This window comes from Polyodon spathula, chromosome 22 (assembly GCF_017654505.1).
Source record: "Polyodon spathula isolate WHYD16114869_AA chromosome 22, ASM1765450v1, whole genome shotgun sequence".
In the NCBI taxonomy this organism is placed as follows: Eukaryota; Metazoa; Chordata; class Actinopteri; order Acipenseriformes; family Polyodontidae; genus Polyodon; species Polyodon spathula.
Genome location: NC_054555.1, coordinates 4860935 through 4876605, shown reverse-complemented (window position 1 = coordinate 4876605; position 15671 = coordinate 4860935). Strand labels below are relative to the sequence as shown.

The 15671-nt window shown below is 35.5% G+C and overlaps 2 protein-coding genes across 2 annotated transcripts; one reads left to right on the top strand and one right to left on the bottom strand.

The window, feature by feature from the left end:
* Nucleotides 1–612: 612 nt before the first annotated feature.
* Nucleotides 613–3491, bottom strand: LOC121297370 (zinc finger CCHC domain-containing protein 10-like). Its single transcript, XM_041223658.1, has 4 exons — nucleotides 3309–3491; nucleotides 2494–2655; nucleotides 1935–1985; nucleotides 613–1683 (listed from the first exon to the last, which is right to left on the bottom strand). The coding sequence occupies exons 1-4, from the start codon at nucleotides 3377–3379 to the stop codon at nucleotides 1488–1490; spliced, it is 480 nt and encodes a 159-aa protein (XP_041079592.1). The 5' UTR covers nucleotides 3380–3491; the 3' UTR covers nucleotides 613–1487.
* Nucleotides 3492–4352: 861 nt separating this feature from the next.
* Nucleotides 4353–13603, top strand: LOC121297193 (heat shock 70 kDa protein 4-like). The gene is made up of 19 exons (XM_041223319.1): nucleotides 4353–4677; nucleotides 5895–5952; nucleotides 6448–6588; nucleotides 6839–6961; nucleotides 7244–7343; nucleotides 7561–7694; nucleotides 7843–8087; nucleotides 8240–8316; nucleotides 8434–8585; nucleotides 8797–8903; nucleotides 9003–9136; nucleotides 9450–9631; nucleotides 10444–10542; nucleotides 10715–10870; nucleotides 11210–11335; nucleotides 11486–11593; nucleotides 11709–11828; nucleotides 12038–12199; nucleotides 12576–13603. The coding sequence occupies exons 1-19, from the start codon at nucleotides 4571–4573 to the stop codon at nucleotides 12792–12794; spliced, it is 2550 nt and encodes an 849-aa protein (XP_041079253.1). The 5' UTR covers nucleotides 4353–4570; the 3' UTR covers nucleotides 12795–13603.
* Nucleotides 13604–15671: the final 2068 nt, after the last annotated feature.

Genomic DNA, 15671 nt, shown 5'->3' with positions numbered 1-15671 from the left:
CACAAAGACAATAGATTTGGGCAGATTGATAATTGGTGCATATAACTATGGCTAAAAGTTTCACATCACCCTACAGATCAAACTATTTTTGCTTCATAAAGTCAAAAGAAACCTGCTGAATAATGTTAACATGTTGAATTGCATACTACTTTGTAGTTTTCCATATACTTAGGGGAAAACTAACAATCTGAAAAATTTAGCATTAAACACTGTACTACTATTAGGGCTTTAGGTAGACTTTCGCAATATCATTTTGTAGTTTGTTTGATTACATGATGTTACATAAACGATCTAAATTAGGTGCATAGTGTTATTTTTTTTAATTATGTCTCAATCCTAAAATTCTTGGTGATGCAAAACTTTTGGTCATAGCTGTAGTTAGATGCACAAAATAATTTTGTTATAGTGTCTCAAGCAGATTGAAGTAGACTTCATCTCCATAACTTCCCTAAAGAATACTGATTATGTATCCCTCCAGACCTAATCAAATGTGTTTTAGTTTCATTGCTTATAGCAGTGCCTTCCTCGCTGACCATTTCGTCTAACCTCTGTACATATAGTTACTATTCTTATTGTTCACTTTGACACACAGATAAGATTAAAAGGCTTACACACACTTAAAAACCCCTTTATTTAAAAAAAGAAACTGACAACTACAAAAATGTCTTAAGACAGATACTTCAAATTACCCTCTTATGTGCCAAACATTACAATGCTACTGTTAGAGAAACAAAACATTTAACAATACTAGGAAGGGTGCTGTAATTTTACAATTACATATCATGTATACGTCAAATTAAACTTGAACTATGTTAATTTGGGGATAAGTGTGACCTAGGTCAAGTGTGACAACAGTATAAACTAGTATTTAATAATTGAAGTAGAGTGAAAACACAAGTTTAAAAATAAGTTTAACACTTCTATTATATACAATAAAAACAAACAAAAAAATACAAATGCACACTCTGGAATTATGATAAAGTTGTCATTTACAAAAATATTATTTATTCATTGTTAATTTTGAAAAACCTTGAAAATGACCCCCGTGTAAAATAATTTGAATAACCAACTTGTAGTTCACAAACATGCAAATCTCTGGTCCCCTTATCTTGCATGTGATCAAATACACACAATGGAAACAGTCCAGAGAAAACAGCTGTAAACCATGGTTAACAAAGTTTTTTTTTTTTTTTTTAGGTCACCGTGTCAAATATGGAATATTGTTGTTGAAGAAATAACACACTAGTATAAACACTTTCTTACTCTTAAAAGATAACCCTTTTGGAAGAGCTCTTCGTCACACTAGTAAAGGTTTGTAAATGTACCTGGTCTATACCTCTTTTCAGGAAACCCTTACTGACAACTTCTGCCACTAGAAGTCCCAAGGTTTGTTTTAGGTTTTATTTACATGATAAACCTATAAAAATCAGTCTGAACAGAGCAGTAAAACAGGGCTGGAACTCTGATCTGGATCAAAACCATTCATCTTATTTCTTCTTCCTTTTCTTGGGAGGCTTGCTGTCGGAGCTGCTGGAGTCCGAGTCGCTGCTGGAGCTGGAGGAGGAGGAGGAGCTGGAGCTCTCATTGCTGTCACTGTCCGAGGAGGAAGAGTCACTGTCTGAGGAAGAGTCACTGGACGAACTACTGGAGCTGCTGCTGCTGGAGCTACTTGAATCCTTGGATCTGTGGGGGGGGGCAGGGATGACAAAAACTTCAGCGGTGTCGTGTAAATTGCAGGAATTCAAGAGACAGCTTGCTCATTCATAGGGAGGTGTGGACAGAAAAACGGGTTACAATGTTTCTCCCACCTTTTTATTTATTTTTTTAAACCTTACTGATCCACAAAACTTCTTGAAAAGATCAAGGCCTATCTTCTTTGTAGCCTCATCACAACAATAAAACAAGAAAGAAAATAAAAACAGACTCAAAATTACCTTTTCTTTTTTGTCTTGGTCTTCTTTTCACTTGCTCCTTCACTGCCTGGTCTAAAAAATTAAAGATAGGAATTACATATGCGTACATACAATGTAATAGACAACTGGATTACATACTTAACAGAAAATCATAATAAATGTTCATGCTCAATTAATGAAAAACACACCAGTGCTTCTCAATATAGTTTACATTGAAGCCTTTAATAGCTCAGGCATTCAGTACCATTACATACAATGTCCCCGTTACCGATACACACTATATGCATAATCATTTCTTGTAACAAATGTGAAAGCAATATTTCTTCACAATGACAATCTTTAAAAAAAAAAAAAAAAAAAGAAAACAGATAACAGGTCAGCCATTCACAGCTCAGTTGAAAAGTCACTACTTCTTGTAATAAATCACAAATGGATAGGCAGTTTTCCAATCACCGAATCAGTATCCTTTCCAAAGTAGCAGTGCAGACCTGAGATGAATGAGACCTCACTAATACATAAACTCATCCATTAATGTCAAACCAAAACAGCCCGTGCACGCGCACACACAAAATAATCTTACACTGGCATAGATGTCAAGTTGTTTTCACTCTCCTTTAATTTCTTCTTCAATTCTACGGTTCTGGAGTGTCTGTGTAGATATTTCCTCTTCCCAGTACATTCGTACGTCCAATGGCCAAATTCTAAACATTTCTGACATCGGACATACTGTTTGTTAGCCTCCCTAAAACAAAAGAAAAACATAAACAAATATATATATATATATATATATATATATATATATATATATATATATATATATATATATATATATATATATAAATACGTTAGTAAGTAACCAGGAGTGTGTGTGAACACCGGGTATAACCTCACAATGTGACAGCGGCTTAATGAAAATTTTTTGTCGACGTTAGTTTAAAAAAATTTTGCAATTATCATCATTAAAAATAACAAAATAATGTTTCGGATGTCATCAAAGCATACAAGCAAGTACTTTGTTTTTGGATCAAAAAACCTAGCCAACCATAACCGACCTAAACGGGTATATATATAAATATATATGTATACATAATACATATACATACATAATACATACATATATGTGTGTGTATACACACACATACATTCAACAAATGTATATAATATATAGATCTATATATATAATATATATATATATATATATATATATATATATATATATATATATATATATATATACATACACATACATATATATATACACAGAGAGAGAGAGAGAGAGAGAGAGAGAGAGAGAGAGAGAGAGAGAGAGTTCTGTAAGCAGTGGGACAATAGTATGTATTTTGATAGGCATTAATTACAACATATAATTAAATGTCAGAACAATTTTCTACTTACGCCTGCCTACGAGCAATTATTCTGTGCATGGGCGTCGCCATCTTGTAAGCCCTGATAAAGCAGTGCAACATGGGATACCAATGTCATCCACACACTCCCTCGTTCAACATCTCCAAGGAGCTGAGACAAAAGATGAACCCAATTCACAAAACTACTCGTTTTTTTAACATTTTTTTTTTTGTGTGTGAATAAAATTAAATATTCATGAAACTGTTATTGATCGGTAAATAAACTGACCGACTTCTAGAACAGAACTGCAAACTGTTTTATAAAAACAAGACCTACAGCAGTAGACCTAATTTGATATTTTCATAGATAATTGCTTATCCAATGTGAAAGTTAGTTAGGAAATTATTAAGCACAAGTTAGGGAGAGTGTCCGAATCTGTTGTAATTTATTGTATAAGTTAATTATTGCTCTATTTCAGCGGTGTCTGGTCCCGGAGAGCTGCTGGTTTTTCTGGTTTTCGCTTCACCCGAGCTCTCAGTTACTTAATTGAACCAATTATGGGCTTAATTAGTCAAGATTAACAGGTGTTCCAGATCTTTAGCCACTGATGACGTAAAGACTAGAAAACCTGCTGGCTAGGGGATCTCCAGGACCAGGGCTGGAGAACTCTGCTCTATTCTATCGTCTAAATTGGCCATTACCTGTCACTCGTATTTCATCAGTACAACATACACATAACAAAAAGAAGAAAAAAAAACTGCGAAAACACATACACACACCATATATATATGGAAGGTCTGATTTTTGTCTTATATAAAGACAAAAATCAGACCTTCCATATATATATATCTATATATATAGATATTATATATATATATATATATATATATATATATATATATATATATATATATATATATATATATATATATATATATATATATAATGGGTGGTATAATGATTATTAAAACGGCTTCAACACGCTTTTCAAATTCAGAGGGTTCAGAAACATCTAGACATATCTGGAAGAATTTAAAACTCGCGATATCCAGACAGCCGCGGTGAGACTTTGTTGTGAGAGAGACACACACCACACTCACTAGCCGGCTTTCAAAGAAGGTGCAGTGAATTCGCTGGCGGAGGCAATAGAAAACAACTTTTTTTTTTTTTTTTTTTAAATTTTTTTTGGGGGAGGTTAATTCCAGTCTAAACCGTTCTTAATTTTTATATTCACCAATTTATTTTAAACACCAGGAGGCGTTTTGGTGTTTTAAGATACCGTTATTGTTTATTGTTTCGTAGATTCTTGAAAGATGTCAGTGGTGGGGATTGATGTCGGCTTCCAGAGCTGCTATGTTGCGGTAGCCAGGGCCGGAGGGATTGAGACCGTAGCGAACGAGTACAGCGATCGTAGCACACCGTGAGTATATCCACAAAAACAGCTTTACTGTTGCAGAATACATCTAGGTTTTCAAACGGGACTCCGAACGGTTATATATTACAACCAGTGTATGAGGCCTTGTGTCGGAGATAAGGAAGGAAACAATTAAGGCTACACACGTGAATGCTGCGTTTTCTGTGTGTAATAATGCCGGCAGCTGCAGATATTTATAACATTAGGGTACAGGTAACAGTCTGTTAAACTCTAATGGTGTATTAAAAATGATCATTGTAAACCAAAATGCATCGTTTTCTTTGCTTAAGTTTAACAACCGGTAGATTTAGTAAAATAACATGCTACATTCAGAGGCCTTCTGCACCTTTGGTAATGTATAATTTGATGACTTGCGTGTTTTTAGTGTCCAGTCGGTAGCCTATTCACCGGGTGATCGGTGTAGAAAGACAGGCCAGCGACAGAATTGGATTACTGGTCTTGCCAATGGAAAGAATGTACAGGTTTGCGTTGGTCCGTCTTTCTACACCTATGCCGCTTTGGTGTCATCCAGCACTCTGACTAAACAAAGTGACAGACATTCAGAAAGAAAGTGGTGCTGGAACAGTTAGTACTGTGCTTCTGGAGTATGCATTTTTTTTTTTTTTTTTTTTATATAAATAGAATTAGGTTATGTATTGAAAGTTATAGCACCTTGTAGACAATACTATCATAGCATCAAAGGGCAATAATACTTTTCGATTAGCAAAAATATTGCTGAAAAATAATTGTAGACATCTAGTTTCTTGTAACTTTTTCCCCCTCATCCACAAAAGCAAAACCTTTTGCTTTTTTTTTTTTTTTTTTTTTTTTTTCAAAAGTTCATTTGTTTGAGAAATTTCTAGAAATTATACATTTCCATTGGGGTATGTAAACTTTCTGACTACAGCTCTCTCTAGGTCTGTTTTTATTTTTACATTGGCAGTGGTGTGTGCATCTGTTACTAACAGATTTGTTTCGGCTGGCGTGTTCCTTTTTTCACAATTGTTTTTATATATTGTTTTTATGGTTATATTCAAACAAGTATTGATCAATAGCTTTGTATGGAGATAAATTATTTTGGGCCCTGGAATCTTTCACGATTTAGTTTTTTGCTGTAATCCTTAACTACATTAATGGCCACAGCAGGGCATAGATAACTACTGTATAGGTTCACCTCTGCAAGGCATAAGACAACTACATTCAAATATGTTTTTTTTTTCTAGGTCTTTTGTGTCATTTGGGCCACGGAATCGTTCGATTGGAGCAGCTGCTAAAAGTCAGGTATGTCTTCATTGAATAAATATTTAAAAGACTTAAATGCTGACTGCAGATATTTCACCAAGTATAATTTGCTGGCAGAGCACAAACCTGATGCCTGATTTATTTCATATTAAAATTAATTGCGCTTCTGGCAGAACTAATTTTGTTTTAGTTGTAATTGCTATCATTCAGTGATTTGTTAGGTTCTGTGTGTGCATCATGGATTGATTTAGCAACTCAGTCAAATTTAAGCTAGTCTAAATTTAAAATATATAGAAAAACATCTGATTCCCCTGAATGGAGCAGAACATCCCTGTGGTTATGTACTGCTGGTGCTGTATGTGTCCATTACTCCTACTGTAGCTATGTAGGCACACAGCAGTAAAACATTGAGAAGTCTGAAGTGGTTAATTGTTCAGTCACAGAGATGGATATTTCATTTATTGTATTATTGCTTTGCATTAAAGTAGTTTTATAGACTAATTAGCTTTTTGCTGATTGTTTGTTTTCTTCCAGGTGGTCTCAAATTCTAAAAACACAGTTCATGGATTTAAACGGTTCCTTGGCCGGGCATACACTGACCCTTTTATTCAGTCAGAAAAAGCCAAACTTCCATATGAACTTGCCCAAATGCCAACAGGCACAACTGGCATCAAGGTAAAGCAATAGTGGGGAAGATATCTTTTTTTGGGGAGAGGGAGAAAAGTGGAGAAATTATTTTGTGAAATGTAGTAATAAACAGCTGAGCCTCCACAGTTTATTACACGTGACCTGATGGATCAGGTGGAATGCTTGAATCTTGTCTAGTGTCACAATTTGTACATGAGACAGTGGTTTTAGGCATTCCTTTTGAATACGTATTTTCAGGTCATGGGTCTTGCTGTCTTTTTTGTTTTTGTGCATAAAGCTGATGTACATGGAGGAGGAGAAAGTCTTTAGTGCTGAGCAAGTGGCAGGCATGCTAATGACCAAACTAAAGGAGACGGCAGAAAATGCAATGAAAAAACCTGTGGCAGATTGCGTCATATCAGTAAGTTGAACGTTTTCACCAGCTGATTTAAAATGTAAGCCCACCATGTGAATGTGTATTGAAATGTAGTCTTAACAGTCTTTTATGTTGTGAACATTTGTACTATCAAAACCTTTTTATTCATGCAGTTTCAGAGGTTTACATACAAGAGCATTAGAAAACTTCATTTACAGACTATCGCATCCAATTGAAATATAGTAGTCTATCTAGTCCACACTTGTTCGCAGTGCTTAACAAACATCAATTAGCTTGTTTTTTTAAATGTAACTTTTTATTTCACAGGTTCCCTGTTTCTACACAGATGCCGAGAGGAGGTCGATGATGGATGCTGCTCAGATTGCAGGGTTTAATTGTCTGAGGCTCATGAATGAAACCACAGCAGGTAACCTGAAAGCTGAAAAAAGATAGGTGCATGCTGAGCTTTGACTGGCTTTCTTAATAAATTCATACACTATTAACGATTAAATAGAAAGCTGTTTTAGTGTGTGTAGTAGATAGATGTAATATAGGTTGTTTTGTTTAACCAGATTGAAGAACCCATTGTTTACATCTGTTTTTAAAAGGTAGTTTACCCAGTTCTTTATGTGTATTCATTCTAGTTGCACTAGCGTATGGAATTTATAAACAAGATCTTCCTGCCCCAGAGGAAAAGCCAAGAAATGTTGTGTTTGTTGATTTGGGACATTCGGCTTACCAGGTTTCAGTCTGTGCCTTCAACAAAGGAAAACTGAAGGTAAATATTTTAATGCTATATGGCAAAGTGTTTGGAGCATGATTTCATATTTTGACTGGTTGCAATTTCATGTAAAAACAAAGTTTATTGTAACCTTAATGTAAAATAGATTATTCCTGTGAATTATTTATTTTAATTTATTTTCTAGGTTCTTGCTACGGCTTTTGATCCACATTTGGGTGGAAAAGATTTTGATGAAGTTTTAGTTGATCACTTCTGTGTAGAATTTGGTAAAAAGTACAAACTGGATGTTAAATCGAAGATCAAAGCACTTCTGCGGCTTTATCAGGAGTGTGAGAAACTGAAGAAGCTGATGAGCGCCAATTCTTCAGATCTACCCTTGAATATTGAATGTTTCATGAATGACATTGATGTTTCTGGAAAACTGAACAGGTACAATTATTAGGATAACCAAGACTACTACACTTTAAGTATAATTTAGTTAATATTTATCAAATCTTAAACACTTTTACAAGAGGCTATGGTGTTTTCAGAACAAACAAGAACTAATGGTTTGTGTTTTTTTTTTTTTTTTTTTTTTTAAGAGGGCAATTTGAGGAGATGTGTGCAGGACTGTTTGCTAAAGTAGAAGCTCCACTCCGCAGCATTTTGGAACAAGCGAGTAAGTTAATCTTGTAATAGAGTATTAAATCATTTAAGAAATGTGTAAGTATAAAAGTCAAGTGGCTCTTTGAAGCAATATTAAGTGATGTATTGTTTGTCCCTCCCAAATGTAAAGGGCTGAAGAAAGAAGATATTTATGCTGTTGAAATTGTGGGTGGTGCTACAAGAATCCCAGCAGTGAAAGAAAGAATTGGCAAATTCTTTGGCAAAGAAATCTGCACAACCTTAAACGCGGATGAGGCTGTTGCTCGAGGCTGTGCCCTTCAGGTAAGGCTGTATTACGGATCACTTCATTTGGTGGTCCTGTCCTTGTTCCTTGGGAGCCCATTTACAGTTTTGAACTAAGTGGGCTTCACATCATTTAACAGCATTAGTATATCTAAATCCCAAGTCAATTATTTAGTTTCACAAAGTTAATGTTTAGATTTATTTTGTTTGTATGTCATATAGTAATCCTGTAATTTATTTTTTCATTCAGTGTGCTATTCTGTCCCCTGCATTCAAAGTGAGAGAGTTTTCCATTACGGATCTGGTTCCTTATCCAATCTCCCTAAAGTGGAATTCTGCAGCAGAAGAAGGACTAAGGTGGGACCTCGTTCATCGTTGACCAAGTCTTTCAATGTTGTTTTCTCGTGAAAGTGTTGTCGCTTTAGCAGGTTTTGATGCCGCCTTCTATTTTTTTAGTGACTGTGAAGTATTCCAGAAGAATCATGCAGCACCATTCTCCAAAGTTCTAACTTTCTACAGAAAGGAAGCTTTTTCTTTGGAAGCGTATTACAACTGTCCTAAAGAACTGCCTTATCCAGATCCCTCTATAGGTGAGGTTTGAAGAGGATTCTATTTCCATCCTCCAATCTATATCATTTTCAGCCACTAATATGATAAAAATCCTGTTTTATTGTCAAACCCAGGCAAAGGGAAGAAAGGGTGTTGGGGTGACATGAAATGTAAAATAATGAACATGTCCCTTACATGTAAATGCATTTGAAACTTGTATCAGAAATGATAGCTCAAACTATTGGTATCTAATGGTGTTAGTGGATGCATCCTCGGTATATGTTAATGCCAGACGTAAACAGAAAAAATGTATTGTGGTAATTAACATTTCTTAATCATGTATTTTCTCTGTAGGTCAGTTTGTGATTCAGAAGGTGGTTCCTCAGGCTAATGGGGAGAGTTCCAAAATTAAAGTTAAAGTCCGAGTGAATGTACACGGCATTTTTAGTGTGTCAACTGCCTCTCTTGTGGAGGTACAAAAATTAGAGGAAGGTGAAGAACCAATGGAAACTGAGCAACAAACAAAGGAGGAGGAGGTAACTAATATATTGCTGGCAACAGACTGTCTTAAATGTTAAACAGTACTTCTGTGAGCTATGATACAGTAAATATAATACTGTCATATCCGATTTAATTGGCTTCAGGGGTCCATCGGATATGAAAAAATATCACCTTAGGGAGTAGTTGTACTAGCTGCTTTATTAACATCAGGACATTATAAATGAACAATGGCAGGTATATCAGTTTGTCTAAAACACCAAAGTATGGTACTGTATACTATGCAAAGAATATCTGTGAATTGCTAAAGAAAGCGCTAATACAGTTTTAAAAAATATCATTCCTACCTTGCTCTGTCTATGATAAAGTAATCGCACTGTTTTTTTTTTTTTGGGGGGGGGGGGGTTTGTATTGTTGTGTGTGTTAACCTGAAACAGAAACAACAACATGAAAGCACGCATACAAACTGGCTTTGGAGGTTGGCGAAAAAATTGTTTCAGGTTTTTAATGGTTCAGTAATTTTATATTAATCCCTTGGTTTTCTTTTACTTGGCAAGGTTAAACTGGGTAGTTATATGAAGTGACAGCATGTAAAAAGTGAAACCTGAATTCAAGTTTCTATTGTAAAACTAAAAGTTAAAGATAATTCTATAGTCTAGGCTGAAGGTAACAAATAGTAGCTGCTACAAACAAGGTCTGAGTTTACTAAAGATACATCCAGTGTTACACTTCAGGTTTTATTCTTGGGTTTGATTTTGAAAATCATGTCAGATTTTATAGCAATCCAGAAGACTATTATGTAGTGTTCTTATGGATTCCCGTAATATTGGGTTGCTGTTGCCTGTTACAGAATAAAATGCATGTAGATCAAGAGGATGAAAAATCTCAAGGTGATGCAAGCCCGCAAAAAGAAACTGCTGGAAAAAAGAATGAACCCGACGAAATGGAGGTAACTATGAAAAACAATGCATTGTCAGTCCTCTTTGCATGTGTTTCTGAACTGTTTAGTTCATACCAAGATTATATTTAAATTAGACTACAAGTTTGTAGGCGCAGATGGTTTTCAACATTTAGTCGTTGAACTGAAGAGTAAATACTAAATGTTTTATTTTTGTGTTCAGACTTCTACAGAAGAGACAAAACAGGAAAAGAAAAATGATCAACCCCCACAGGCGAAGAAACCCAAAGTAAAAACAAAGACTGTGGATCTTCCCATTGAACACAGCTTGCAGTGGCAACTGAGCAACGATACACTGAACTTGTTTGTTGAAAACGAGGTAATTTCTTCACAAACCATACTTGTATCAGAACTATTCAATTTGAGCCCACCTGGAGGGGTAGCCAACTTTTAAACAACCAAGATTAAATGGAAGATGTCAACTATTAATAAAGGCTTATTCTTTTGTAAACGTAAACAAGTCTCTGATACTTAGTAAAACAGGAGCTTCTTTTAACCATCACTATTTCTGCGCTACATACTTAATCAGTTTTTATCAATTACATGACTTGAAATTCTGGCTATAATGTGTTTCTAGACTTGATGGCTAATTTGTCAGCGCTTTCTGTTTTTATAACGGTTCATAAAATTATTTGTTTTTGTGGTTTGTTTACCCCAGGGTAAGATGATAATGCAGGACAAACTTGAAAAGGAACGAAATGATGCAAAGAATAATGTAGAGGAGTATGTGTATGAAATGAGAGACAAGCTGAGTGGTCTCCTGGAGAAGTTTGTTAGTGATGATGTAAGTACTGTATTTTCTTTTGTTTCTTCCACAAACTTGCATACTGCCATGCTGTACTATCCCAAAAGGAGTAGTGTAACTAAATGCAATGGGATTCAATTCATATGTATTTGTTTTTGAAAGAAATAAAAATTGTTTCTGTAAATTCAGGATAGGGACTTGCTGTCTTTGAAGCTGGAAGACACAGAAAATTGGCTGTATGAAGATGGGGAGGACCAGCCGAAGCAAGTTTACATTGACAAACTAGCTGAACTGAAGGTAATGTTGGTTCTGTCCAGAAGAATGCAAACTTTTTTAACCATTTAATTTTACTATCTTCTAAAAAGCTGAAGAATAATTTTTTTTTTTCTTCTGTCTCCCCCCCCCCCTCCAGAAACTAGGCCAGCCCATTCAGGAGAGATGTCAAGAGGCTGAAGAGAGACCAAAGGCTTTTGATGACCTTGGAAAAAGGGTCCAACACTATTTGAAAGTAGTTGGTGCCTACAAAAACCAGGTATGGTATGGTATAGTTGCTGCATAGAACAGACTAATGACAAGTATGTGAAAGCAGACTGAACACTTGCTAAGTCCAATTTTTTTTCAGCATGTGTAATAGGCCGTTTTCAAATCAAGCTTAAACACTAGTCACGTAACACGTTGAAATAAAGATTCCTCAGATCTGTTTGGTTTATTAAACTATTATATGTACTTTTTGAATTTTAGGATGAGCAGTATGAACACTTGGATGCAGTTGATATGGAGAAAGTGGAGAAGTTGGTAAATGAGGCTATGGCTTGGATGAACAATAAAATGAACCAGCAAAGCAAGCAGAGTCTTACTCTGGATCCTGTCATCAAAGTGAAGGAAATCCAAGCAAAAACAAAGGTAAAAACAAAACTGAAGCTCTGCCAGAATCTGTACATGTGTCCCATGTTAAATGTGGAAGGAGGGAGTAGACATACGTGTATACTGGCAATGGAGTTCAGTGTTCAAAAATAATAGCTGTATTAAGGAACATGTTTTCGAAATGTACTATGATTTTTTTCTCTGCAACGTCAGAAGAATTTTATTGTGCAGAAAGTATCTCGTTAAACTACTGTTTCTTGCATTACCAAATGTTTGATTTTTCATCATAAATAACTTAAGGAAATGAACTTGGATATTGTAAGATTAATTGTCAGTTGCAGTCTGGTAATATTAGATGTAATCCCAAATCTCTATACCAACACTGCATTTTATTTTTATTTTTTCTTACTTGCAGGAACTGGTTTCTGCCTGCAACCCAATAGTCTCAAAGCCCAAACCGAAGGTAGAGCCCCCAAAGGAGGAACAGAAGGAAGCTGAACAGAATGGCCCAGTAAATGGACAGGAAAACACAGAGACTCCACCAGCTTCCAATGAGAAAGCACCAGCGAGCAAAGGCCAGCCTGCTGCCCCTGAAACTACAGACAACAAGCTGCCCGAGATGGACATTGACTAACTACTGCAACCATCCAAATTGTACAAGCATCTGAAATAGCCTTTTGACCATCATTTGACATAACTTGGGCAGTTGACGTTTATAATAAATACTGTCATCTGCCATCATGGCATGATTTATTTATTAAATGCATATTTACTTACATTCAGTATATCACCTCATTGACTTGTTACGAGTTTGAGTTGAGGTAGTCCAACTAATTGCCTAAAAACTAGGGGTTGAGTTTTTCAGATATGCAAAAGTAATCTTCAGTGTTTGCTTTTTTAATTGTAGTTCAGGTGTGAGCAAGGCTTGGGCAAGCAGTTGTTAAATTAATAAAAAATATGTAAACTCTTATCTTTTTTTGAATTGGAACAATTTAAAAGTATGTTGAAATCCAGTTAATGGTTGTCAGAAACCATTAACATTTTACAGATCTATAAAATCATAATTACTGTAGTCTATACAGAAATGACACCTAAATACAGGGGATTTGTTATTTGTAACAATATTTAAAATAAGGAACTCTAGTTAAAACAAGACTGCTTAGAGTATTGACTGTTGTACTAGAAATATGGAACCAGTTACTTTTGCAATTAAAGGTTATAGAATTTGACTGCTGTATTCCTGTTGAGGTTTATGCATTTCAGACATGTTTTAGAGACACATTTTTCTGAACACAATGCAGCAGCAGAAAAACGTAAGACCCCAAAAACTATGTTTTTAGGAATAAAAACCGGTTATTTTGGGCACACAATGTTGAGCTCAGAAATGGAAGTATTAAGTGTCAAATTAAATCAAGCATCTGATTTTTCCTCCCCCCCCCCCCCCCCCCCCCCCCCCCCCCAAAAAAAGTTCAATCAATAGTGATTGTTATATAACATGTTACGGTAAAACAGTAATTACCAAGTAAAGGCTATATTTCTTTGTTGTGGCAAGCATATAGATTAACTGATGTTAAACCTTAGTGTGCTAAATATGAAACCTTGATTTTTCTGACTTATTTCTTGTTGGGTGACAGGGGTTGTAGGGTTATTTTCTGTAGAATTGAATGCTGTTTCCTCTTGCTTGCAGAGGAACACATTGGATTGATGGCAGCTGTGAAAGTGTCTTTTGATGTTTCACTGAGGCTTCTGGTTTGATGTTATCAGTGTATTTATGCTTTTGTATTTCACATAGGTGAAGTATAATAAAAACAAATCCTTCTAGAAATTGAAGTTAAAATCTTTCATTAAATCTACTGAACCAGCATAGATGTGCTATTGTTTACACTGTACCACTGACCATTCCCTGCAATTAAAAAGGCATCATTACAACAATTCAGAATGGCCATATTACCTGATTAATGCAGTAAAATGTGGTATTGCTTTTCCACAGAAAAGAATCACTTGAGCTAAAATGTTTTTGTTTCAGGGCTATGCTACCCTATTGATCGTTTTTTCTCATGGGGTCAACAGAGTTTAAAGTTCACAATTATAAAAGACCAGGATGAAGAAAGGAAAAAAAAAAATACACAGGCCTACAATACTTAACAATGAAAATGTAGTAATAATAATAACTAGAACTGCCAGGCAGTTTTACGGCTTCCAAGACCCAGTACCAGTACCAAACACTTAAGCAATTACTGAAAGAGGCGGGTTTAGTTAAAACAAAATGCATCAAACAGCCATTTTGGTTTCAGGTCAACACTATTTTTTAAAAAAGTCAGTTAAATTGTTACAGTGTCAAGGATGGTGCTTGTGAAGTTTGGAGTTAGTCAAGTAAATTGTTTGTCAATTGAGGCAGATTTAAATTTAAAATATAAACATATAAGTGGTGGCCAGTTTGTTTTATAAAACATCACCATTTTCACATATTTGTATCCCATCGTTGCTGGGACGATAACTACCAAGTTTGGAGTTTGTTGGTGAAACGGTTTTCAAACAGCAGCAGTTTGCTGTTAGGGGCGCCTTTCGAGGAGATTTGTGGCAGCCATTTTGACATTAAAATTTATCACAGCAACTTCTGCTTCGCAAACTTGATGCGGGTTTGGATTCTGATGATATATGCCAAGTGTCAGATCAATCGCTTCATTTGTTCCCAAGATGATGATTTCGAAAGGTTTTATCGAAAAATGCGTCACTGCGCCAACTGCAAGGACGCAGCAGCAAAAAATTTTCAGCATCTGACAGCCAATGTATCCAGCTTGACAGCTGCCAAGTCAGAACCTGATCAGTCACACGGCTTCGAAGCAGCATCAGTTTAAAGTTTTGGGAAGAAATAACTAAATAAATAATAAACTTTAACAATAAAAAGTTTAAATTGCATTTGTTCAATGCCTCAGGAAGAATGGCATATTGAATTGTGTGTTATTACAATGTAAGAAGAGATTGGGCAAGATGCAAAACTGCGTAAGCAGTGCATATTAGATTGATATACTAATAGAATCACATATTTTCCTTCTGTAAAAACATCTTGTATCGATTTTGTAGAATACACGTGATCAGCACCGTGCGTTGATTTATATTTGTCCCAAATGATGACGTCATTTGCTTGCTGTCATAGTATGATGACCTGTATTATGCTACGTCCCAAGGTCAAAGCTGTGGAAATGTATACTAATTTGAGAGGGAGATTATATGTAAGGGAAGAGGGCCAATATGGCAAATAATGATCAATCAAAAATACAACTTATTTTAAAAACAGCCACCTTTGTTGTCGAATACGTTTCCACTTAAGGCATTCAAATATTTTCCAGCTGACTTCCGAACAGCAGCCATATAAAGATAGCACACATATCTTAAAAAACTGAACATACACTACTAAGCGGAGATTGGTAGAGGTTGCTGACGAAAATGTAGCAGACACACAGAACAGCTCGGAACAAGGGCGGAGCTGAGCAGCAACACGCTTACATTA

Coding starts and splice junctions, on each gene's coding strand:
- LOC121297370 (XM_041223658.1), bottom strand. CDS start 3,379: ATGTTGCACTGCTTTATCAGGGCTTACAAGATGGCGACGCCCATGCAC. Junction 2,656..3,308: donor ATAATTGCTCGTAGGCAGGC/GTAAGTAGAAAA, acceptor CTTTTGTTTTAG/GGAGGCTAACAAACAGTATG. Junction 1,684..1,934: donor ACCAAGACAAAAAAGAAAAG/GTAATTTTGAGT, acceptor CCCCCCCCACAG/ATCCAAGGATTCAAGTAGCT.
- LOC121297193 (XM_041223319.1), top strand. CDS start 4,571: ATGTCAGTGGTGGGGATTGATGTCGGCTTCCAGAGCTGCTATGTTGCG. Junction 7,344..7,560: donor CATGAATGAAACCACAGCAG/GTAACCTGAAAG, acceptor TATTCATTCTAG/TTGCACTAGCGTATGGAATT. Junction 8,904..9,002: donor GCAGCAGAAGAAGGACTAAG/GTGGGACCTCGT, acceptor CTATTTTTTTAG/TGACTGTGAAGTATTCCAGA.